At 36.4% G+C, this 10649-nt stretch overlaps 1 protein-coding gene across 1 annotated transcript; it reads left to right on the top strand.

The window, feature by feature from the left end:
• The first annotated feature begins 3515 nt into the window (after positions 1 to 3515).
• Positions 3516 to 10341, top strand: LOC117332997 (mitochondrial import inner membrane translocase subunit Tim22-like). The gene is made up of 4 exons (XM_033892103.1): positions 3516 to 3762; positions 5918 to 6102; positions 7998 to 8070; positions 9228 to 10341. The coding sequence occupies exons 1-4, from the start codon at positions 3528 to 3530 to the stop codon at positions 9308 to 9310; spliced, it is 576 nt and encodes a 191-aa protein (XP_033747994.1). The 5' UTR covers positions 3516 to 3527; the 3' UTR covers positions 9311 to 10341.
• The last annotated feature ends 308 nt before the right edge of the window (positions 10342 to 10649 follow it).

Raw genomic sequence — 10649 nt, 5'->3', positions numbered from 1 at the left:
GACCAAAAATAAATAGTCCTACAATGAAGATGACTGATCACAAAATGTCATATAACTCCACAAAATTATTCCCTATTACGACTATGTAATCACAAAATTTCAGACCAGATGTCCGAATAAATGTCCCAAATTTCACACAGGTTGTCGGAATAATGTCCCTATGCTGAAGAATCTTGTATTTACTTCCGACCTTCCTGAGGAACTCTGAAGTTGACAGCCTGTCCTCACCATCCAGACGATTCCACAGGTCGACAATGGCTCCCTGGATCCTGCGGTAGGTCGTGGTCTGGTGCCGAGCGAGGATGGACTCATTGACCAGCTGCAGATCCACCAACTCGCCCTACTTCCTCAGCAGTGGTACCATCATGTAAAATGGCAAGTTGGCTCTCCCGGCCTTCCCGTTCATGCGTAGATGCCAGCATGAACAAGTCAAGAAAATGGTGAATTTGTATTACGGCTATATGATGGTAATATTCAAGGATCTTTATAATTGCAGATGTTCTGTACTTGTGATTTGTCTTGACTAATATATGTTGTTTATCATTATTACATTTGATATAAATTTGTTTCGTGTTCATTGAAATTTTATCATCAAAAAGAAGAGTAGATCCGTTGTTATTGATTTTTGTTTATATGCATACCTTCAACATCGTTGTTGGTCGTATTAGTTGGCCGGAGTCAAAACCGTTCAACGAAACCAAGTCTGGTCCAGGTATTCCACCAAATGGCGCAGCTCAGTGGTTAACGTTGATGCCAGCTGGGCAGACATCCGTTCGAAGGCTGGCTCTATCTGGTTGGCTGGCGGGAACGGGAGGGCTAACAGCTTAAGAATGTAGCTGTGGACACCTGGAAAACATGAAGTTATGTTTGAAAATTTACCAATTATTTGCAATGATATTGTTATTGTTATTTTTGGCATTCTAATAACGCTATACATATTATATTCTAACGGAATAGTTTATATATGCACATATAATTTTTCGTCATAACGATGCCATCTATACCCTAAGTTTACTAACCTTATCGACGCATGCAAGTGGTCTTCAGGCCGATTGCACCGACGTCCTTCAGGCATCCTCGTAACTTACGTAAGTCCACACCAGGGAAGATCTAGCTCCTTCACAACATTCCAGCAGACTGAAAAAACAAATCAGACTCATAAATAAATATAATTTAAATATTAATTAAGGAACTGTAAGATAACAACTCAAATTACCAAACGATACCTTTTTAAAGTGTACCTGGAACGATTTGCTTTAAAAAATGTGATTTAGGATGAAACTAAAAATGCTGAAAGTCCGACTTTAGTTTTAGAGTAAATGCGATTTTTCTCGAAAACACACCTGAAGCCCAAAGCCGTTTACCTCGTTTCGTTGACCTCTGACCTGTGACGTTCACCGGTTTAACGGGATCAGAGCCGCCGATATAGGAAATATGTAGAAACAAACGTGAACACGTGCCGGCAATTAATGCGAATTAGACAATAATTATGTAAGTGCTGAATAAACTTTTTGAGTTATATTTGTGAATTAGTTAATAACAAGTGCTACCGAAACCAGGGACATATAATATGTTCTATTATAACGGGCCAAATATAACATGTAACTTCTTACTAATTTTCTATTATAAAGAGCCGTATACAACGTGTATCATCTTACTAATTTTCTATTATAACGGGTCGTATAAAACATGTAAAATTTGAATAATTTTCTATTTTAACGGGTCGTTGTAACATGTATAACATTTGAATAATGGGCCGTTTATTACTGATTTAGCCTTTATTATTATGAGGGCATGTTTTATTGCATATCAATATTGATTTCGGTTATAATACTTCTCTGCTTCTTGTAATAGAAGTTTAAAATGCAATCCATACATGATGTGAAATAAATGCTGAAAATTTTGAATTTTTACTAACCAAAACAGCAATGGATACGTTGCAAATCCACTTCCGAAGATACCGCTATTTGTGATTTTCGGATCATTTGTCCGAACTTGATAAAACTTGTCCATGAAAGATTGGTAACTCCCAGACAAGATTTAAAGAGTAAATTTTCAACATCTTGGGTGTATCAGAGACCTCTGGGTATATGAATGAACCAACTTGGGTTAATTATTCTATAGGCAAACCTTTGAGATACGAATTTGTTTTGCTTGTAGGGAAAACGAAACTCACTGGATTCCAAAAATAATGTATATGATTTCAACAACTTGAAAATGTATTCCCTATAGTATAAACGCAATTCTTAATGAAATTCAAGCTCAATTTTCGGAACTTTTTTGAAGTGCATGCAAACCAAACGCGTCAACTCACAAGCAATTATCGGCATGTGCCGAATAGAAGAACGCCAGAAATCACAGACACCTGTGGTGCAGTGACAGGTGTGACGAGCTTGTGGACCGTAATTCACTCCTGGTAATTGTTTAGCGGTCATATACTAGCCCACTCAAACTTGAGACAGGTGCAAATCGCGTACTTCGATGTGCGATATCTCGGCACTCGGCCAACCGATTTTGATGCGGTTTGCGACATTCTTCTTTGGTGGTGACATAGGATAACATATTAGAATATCGGTTTCGTTCCGGGTACACTTTAACATGAGGATAAAGTATATAAATTTGAGATACATTTACTCTGTTTTGATGTAAAGGTAATGTTTCGTTACTCACCAGCCTCGCCATCACTACGCCTTCGACCTCCGGAGCACCAAGGATATCGACCAGTCTGTGAAGTACATGTACAAAATAACCACACAAAAAAAAACTACCCAAAAACATCCCCAAAACTACCCAAACACACCCAAAAACATCTCGCCGTCAAAACCCTACTCGCCGATAAGTCAACAAAAGAAGGTATCAATAACTGTATTCGATATGTTAAATATATACATATCATTTTCTAATGACGTTTTCATGTAATGTGTTGATGTTGTGAGATGGTTTTGGGTAGTTTTGGGGTGTTTTGGGGTAGTTTTTGGGTGTTTTTGGGTAAATCGTTCTGCCGCATGTACAAGAAATATATTGCTTTCCAAGGTTATGTATTGAATTTGTTTTATATTTAGTGAATTTGCACTGGTATCATTACTTTTGTTTTATATTTAGTATTTCGACGGGATTCAAGTTTAGTTTACACGAGCTGCTATAATCACTTAATTGGTTCATAATGTGTAATATACGTATGTAGGCCTAGTATACGATAATTAACTTATCAAATTTCCACTGCGTAGTCATTAGCTCGTTGTCTGGACATCAGTGAACGAACAGGAGCGAGGGGCACCTGGTTCATCTGACCGAAGTTGGAGACGACAGAATAGTTACAAATATTATCAGATGAAGGAGCTAATAATTCTCATTGTCAAAAAGAAAAAAGAAAATCATTAAAATCCAAAGTCCAAAAATTCATTGAAAAATTCTCAAAAGGCAGGAAATACTTATAGAGTAAAAATATTAGGCATACAGTAGTAGTATCTATCCATGGTATTCCGGATGTACAATTCCGGCAATTTTCCATATTAGAAATATTCAAAATGGCTGCGCCCACAGGGCAGCATGATTCTTCTAAGGACGGTACAAATACTAACCCTGCTGAGTTGTTAGCCGTTGTGTCAAGGGAAGTTTTAGGGGGGAATCATGGAATTCGTAGGTATCAAGCTCCAATCGTCATTGGTGGTATACCAAGGTTTCCACTGCACAAACAAGAAGTCATGATCACCAAGTTCTTCGAAGGTTGCACCTTCAAATTTTGTGCCAGCGGAGTAATGGGTAAGATACTAAGATGTCAAATAATTCACGCAACTCAATGGTGAAACAGGTTGAAATTTAAAAAAAAAATTCAGAATCAACTAGTGAACAAGAATAAATTGTGATATTGAATTCTTAATATTTTGACTGAATATCAACTATATCCTCTGCTAGAATTATCCCCAACCATGTACATATTTTTATCTATTACTGAAATATTCCTTTCCAATATACTACTTCTTGTAGATGTCTGTGTAAGTATTGTAGGTAGACGATTCTTAATCACTTGCTACACATGTCATCTGTCGGTATAGCCCGAGTTTCTTCTGACCCTGACACAATGTATATAGTGTAGGGGCCCCAACACCAGACAATTTTGACTTTATCTTGTTATTTTATCATCTATTAATCATATTAGTCGAAAAATGTTATTAACAAATGCCACCTCCAAAGACAACAAAAAACTGTGACAAATGCACTCAAGTCTTTGAGATGGGGTACAGTCGTTTCGGTACCTGGTCGTTTTGGTAGTTCAAAAAAATGGTTGTTTCGGGACTTTTTGGAAGTCGGCATAGTATTTTTTAAAAGTCGCTTTGGTACTTTAAGAGTTGTTTGGTTGTTGGTTGTTTAACTTTCACCTTACAATCTGATTTGTTTATACAATATTAATCATGAACATCACACTTCAAACGTAATACTGCCACGCTATGGTTGTTTTTTTTAACAATCTTTCACAATTCTGAGGAAAATATAGCCATGGGGCATAATAACACGTGAAAATATTGACACGCAAATAATTCCACCAAATAAACAGGTACCGAAACGACTGTACCCCATCTCAAAGACTTGAGTGCATTTGTCACAGTTTGTTTACGAAAGGCCTAGGGCTACTGTAGAAATAGGTATATGTTGGAGATTTAGGTCAGAACATCAAAATGTCTTCTTTTAAATTGCCCAGTTGTATTTACATATCTACCAAAATTATTTAATACCTGCAAAATTAACCATCGCTAATTGAGACACCTGTGTTTGTTTTGACTGGACATGAATGCTTATCACGTCACTCAGCATGACTGGCCGCCGATCCTCACTTACCGTGAGGGAGGAGGTTTACAGGTAATATTTACCATAATTGACAATAATTAAGAGATGTTCAGTCGCCGTTAATAATCAAATTACTAAGTTAACACTATATTTGACAATACATGTATGATTTCTTAATTAGGTTGCCATACATCACGAGTACTGATATCGTATATATATATCGCTATACATTGTCGGGGCCTAAAGTTGCAATCAGCTGTCTCGAGCGTGGTGTATTTCTACACTAACATAAGTGACATATATACTTATTTTGTGTCACAGACGTACTGCAATGATCACACATCCATCAAATTAACATGTTGATCAAAGTATTGGTAATCTTACTGGGCTGATCGAAGTGAATTTTCAATGGAGTTTCTTGAAGAAAAAAAATCTTACTTTAAGTAAATGCCCAATCACATCGCAGCGCAAAAAAAAATTTCGATCATGACTGACAGCGCGAAAATATCCAAACCGCAAACAGTTTGGAAGCTGACTGAGCGAAAATTTCAACGCGAGAAAATATCCACTTTTACAGTATTTCATACAAAAAAAAAAGAAGTTTTTTATTGGTAAAAATAACACTTATATGCAAGTACCCAACCTATTTTTGTAAGTACCTAAACAACTTCCACAAGTACCGAAACAACTGGGTAGCGAAAGGACATGGATTTTTTAAAATCTGTCGTAGTATACAGAAAAAAAAAGAAGATAACTGTTGTGTCACTGGCTTGCAGACCACCACAGGTTGGACATTTGTTAACAGCTGGTCATATTACATGTATTATTATGTATGTATTTATCGCTATAATAGCTATTTCTTAAAATGAAGAAGAATGTTTTTGTTGGAAACAAATGCACTTTTGTCCTTTAATACCATACATTTTCTATACATGTAGTATATATCCACCTTTGAAATAGTCCATTTATTGTGTAATATTGAGTGACTGTTTTAATTTTACATGTAGTTGGATGTAACATCTTTTTATCTAGAAAATGCCAAGATGTACAATAATTACTTTAAGAGTAAAGGTGGAGTAAAATGATTGCTCTCTCTCTCACTGTAGTAGTACTGGTATTAATTGTGTTTCAGGGTTTGCCTTGGGAGGCGTGTTTGGATTGTTCACTGCGTCCATTGATCCAATGTCAACCATGTCTACAGAAACTCCAACCACCAAGATGGTGCTACAAGAAATGAAAGCACGTTCCTGGAGCTACGGAAAAAACTTTGCCATTGTTGGAGCCATGTTTGCCACAACAGAATGTCTGATTGAATCAGTATGTTTCCATTACAGTAAATATCGTAGTGAGTTACGATGTTACTGGGCAGCTGAATGATTTATTCCAATCAGCAAACCACCTAAAATTACCCTAAAACACTGAAAATCTAAAACAATTTAACACAAGATATATTGAGACAAGGAAATAATACAGTGTACATGAAGATAATTTGACATAAGCCCTACTGATTTACAGCGACAAGTCTCTTGTGTCTACATAATTAGCTCACACGCTCACCTGTCCTAATGGGCTAGTGAGCTTATGCCACTGTGTAGCGTCTGTCTTTTGTTGTCTGTCAACATTTCCTTTAAATTGCTACTAGTCATGAATGTCTGAATGGATTTTGATAAAATTTGGTCAGTGTTATTTGGCAAAATAGATTCAATGTACATGTTCTATAAACGAAGGGTGTGGCTCCCTTGAGGCAGTAGGGGATGAACCCAATAAGATAAATTCAGAAATATCCTTTAAATCGCTACTTGTCTTTAATAACTGAATGGATGTTGATCAAATTTGGTCTGCAGTATTATTGGGCAAAGGAGATCCAATGTTGTATAAAGAGAGGATGTGGCTCTCCTTCGTGCCAGAGGGGTGGGACTCAATATGAAAAATGTAGCAAAACACTTTAAAAATTCTTCTTCCTTAAGTATGACATAATTGGGTCCAAATTTGGTTTTGAACCATTGTTTGGAGAGGCAGCTCGAAAAGTTGGAAAATATTTGTATCATAACTTATATGAGAGTATTTTGCCATGTTTACTGAAATATCCAGGTAAGTACATGTAAATGCAGACTCTCTAATAGACCTCTTGTTTAATAGAAGGGAAATAACCCTTACAGATTGTAAAGCATCACCAGTACTGATTCGTAATTCATGCACATTTGTAGATTTGTATTTGTATCATCACTGATCATGGAGGACAAAATTTATGGTGGTTGTATTTTTTAATTCATGGTACTTAATTAAGTTGAGTCACAACCAAAAATATTTGTCTATAGAATTCAATTAGCCTGATAATGAATAGTGATGGACTTTCAAGTAGGTATTGGAATTTGTCTTTGGATCTTATCTTCTCTCTTCTTTCAGAACAACTTTCTTCTTCCTCATGTCTCCCTTGACACTTTCTCACTTTTGGCCTTTAGTTGAGCATTCGCCCCTGTGAGGAAGGCTTGGGGTTCAGTCCCCTGGCCGAGACATGCCAGAGTCTGTAAAATGGTAGTTGCTACTCCTGCTCAGCATTATAGGAATGGGAAGACTTGTTTGCCTGTTTTAGTATAATGTGACCAGGTGGGGTGTCCTGCTGGATCAGCAGGGCTCAAAGTGGATATTTTTAACTGTTCGCCTATTTGGCCTCCAAGTCATAAAATCTAAGCACAAGTTAGTTGCCCGGCCAAGTTGTCTTACATTTAAAAACAAAATCTTTTAATTCTTTAGTTCAGTGTAAAATCTCTGTAGCTTTTTCAATTGTAAACGTTATTTTAGAATTGACAGCAACCTTTAAAAGATCATCCAAATCGCATATTTTCACAAATTTTTTAGTGGCCATGCAGGCGCCTTATAGGTCAATAACTGGTCGCCAATGGTGAATTTAAGGCACCATGGCCACTAATATAGGTGCCACTTTGAGCCCTGCCCTGGCAATATGTTTCAGTGAGGTGGCACTATAATGTCTGCATCAGTTCCGCGCTTTTACAGGGAGACACACAAACATACTGCACCATCCCAAAACACTAGCATTTCTTACATAGGGAGTTAAACAATACTTAATTAAACTAACTTGAAGTAAACTCTATATGTGTAAACCTCTCCACATTACCAAACTAAGTTAGAAATGTCCTTTTATTGCATTTTCATAATAATATTGCTGAAGTTTTGCTGTCTTTTCTACACAGTACCGTGGGAAGACAGAACTGATTAATGGGACAATGTCTGGAGGAATTGTTGGTGGTGTCCTGGGCATCAGAGGTAAGACAAAAGGGAGATTATACTGAGTATACATACAGATCAAACATCTTCCACTTGTGCTATACAGCTACAAGGACGATGATAACTCCTCCTGATACAACCTGTCCAGTACATGATTAACTGTTTCACAAGGGAGTTAACTCCTCCTGATACAACCTGTCCAGTACATGTTTAACTGTTTCACAAGGGAGATAACTCCTCCTGATATAACCTGTCAAGTGCATGGTTAACTGTTTCACAAGGGAGATAACTCCTTCTGATATAACCTGTCAAGTGCATGGTTAACTGTTTCACAAGGGAGATAACTCATCCTGATACAACCTGTCCAGTACATGATTAACTGTTTCACAAGGGAGATAACTCATCCTGATACAACCTGTCCAGTGCATGTTTAACTGTTTCACAAGGGAGATACCTCCTCCTGATACAACCTGTCCAGTACATGTTTGACTGTTTCACAAGGGAGATAACTATCCGTATAGAATCAATGGAAACTTGTGATAAAGAGTAGTGATGGGGGGAATTAGAAGAGGTTATTGTTAGACAAGATAAAAACTCACCAAAATGTGACTAAGTGTTTCCTCTCTCATTCCATTTGAGGTAATATAATAGGTCCTCTGAAAGTCTGGTTGAAATATTTCTGTTTACATTCATTTGACAATTTGTTAAAAAAACATTTGTGTAATATGTTGCTTAATTCATGTTTATTATATATTCACCTGAAACTTAAAACTATTCTCAAGAGAAGATATCTCTCTCAGTGTTTAACTTACCTCTTTAAAGCTTTTTAGGCTCTTTACCATGATAAGCCAGAGTTTCCTCTAGCCCTGACACCATGTCTTCCTACACCAGGCATGGTTTCAGGGTCAGAGGAAACTCGGGCTAAACCATGTTATGTAGAGTACATTTCTGGTTGTGTTTTCCTGAACGGCATTTTAAATTTTTATCTTGTCCAAAGGTCTCCTGAGCTTGTTTTAAACTGAAGTCTATGAGACTTGATAGGATTTGTTACCATGACATTTAACTCTGGTTTATTATTAGCATTTTGATGCAAGAATCTGTGTCGCTTTGGTATTGGAGAGGCATATATTGGTACGCCCTGTGGTACTGTTGTTCATTTAGATATTTACTAATCGGTAACTTCCTTCTGTTTTCAGCGGGACTCAAAGCCGGCGCAATAGGATCTCTTGGGTTTGCAGCTTTTTCAACACTAATAGACTATTACATGAGGCACATGTGATGTAACACTGGTCCAAAGGACAATAGAGCCTAAACCTATAGACTTGTATATGTAATTTAAGTTAACTGTATAAAACTTCAAAGTATCATGTGAAGGTGTCTTCTGGAATAGAAATAGATGTGTGTGTTACTTTAGATCTTCAAATGGTGAACTATAATGATATACGTATATATATACCATTGATGGCAACATTCCTGGTGTGTCTGGTAATTATGACCCAGAGGAAACCTGTATGAGAGGTCATCAGATTAGATACCCTGTAGTTATAATAAGTACAGGTTAGAGAAAGATTTCAAATCTGTTGTAACTTACGATTTATGTACTGACCAATATAACATAGTTATTCTGTGTTTCATTCTCTTTTGAATTTAAAAAGAATGGTCTTTTTCATTTTTTATGCTGCCTGTGGATATGCTTACAAGAATTTTTTCTGTTTATTATCAAAGAAAACTAAAATCCCAAAATTTGGCTCAACCTCTATATATTTAAGATCCTAAAACAAATTTCAGATGTTATGAAATATTTCCTCATGTTATGTGGATTTCTTATAAACAAGCTTAGGTTTTACTGTTTATTCAATGCTAGTTTGTTACTATGGTAGCTCTTCCAAATCTTATTTTGCTATTTTGCACTATCCTAATAAGTGTTTCCATCAAATCAGTTGTTGCTATGACAACCCTACCTAGTATTTCAGCACAACATATTACTATGACAACCCTGTGTAGTGATTGCATCGTATGTTTGTTACTATGACAACCGTACCTGGTGTTTCCATCATAACATTTGTTACAATGAGTACTGTATCAAGTGTTTAAATTATAATATGGGATTGTATATTTAATTGTTAGGTAACTACATAAGAAGAGATATTTGAGGGAGTGTGAGTGAATATTTTATTTTATGCGACCATTGTTTTAGTTTTAGTTAGATGGTGTGGATGTGATGCATGGAAAAGATTACAAAATGTGATAAATGTTTGTTTGGTATTTTGAGAAAAATATTGTGAAAAATAAAAAAGTGATTTTGAGTGCGTTTTCTTGTTACTTGTGCTTATAATATTAGTAATAATCAGTAATTTCAAATCTTGGGATGAGATGTACTTGTCTTATTGTGGATATATATATGAAAAACATGCTGACAGTCAGCCATATTGGATTTTGCCAGTTGAACATGGTCATTACTACTTCTTGAGAAATACTCGCACTTGATTAGTAGGTTCCCCTTGGGTCTTTCATTGTGCTCTTTCAATTTTGACTCTAAGTAGGAAGACAAAGGGGCCAACCCCAGATTTTGATAGTAGACATCTCTCAAATGTGCTCATATTCTGGGTGTTCCAAAA

Source organism: Pecten maximus, chromosome 8, assembly GCF_902652985.1.
Source record: "Pecten maximus chromosome 8, xPecMax1.1, whole genome shotgun sequence".
Taxonomy (NCBI): Eukaryota; Metazoa; Mollusca; class Bivalvia; order Pectinida; family Pectinidae; genus Pecten; species Pecten maximus.
This window is presented reverse-complemented; position numbering and strand designations above follow the sequence as displayed.

What these genes read in the sequence shown, in the direction of transcription:
- LOC117332997 (XM_033892103.1), top strand. Translation starts at nt 3,528, where the DNA reads ATGGCTGCGCCCACAGGGCAGCATGATTCTTCTAAGGACGGTACAAAT. An exon ending in CAGAATGTCTGATTGAATCA is followed by an intron (nt 6,103 to 7,997) that starts GTATGTTTCCAT and finishes TTTTCTACACAG; the next exon opens with TACCGTGGGAAGACAGAACT. An exon ending in TGGTGTCCTGGGCATCAGAG is followed by an intron (nt 8,071 to 9,227) that starts GTAAGACAAAAG and finishes TTCTGTTTTCAG; the next exon opens with CGGGACTCAAAGCCGGCGCA.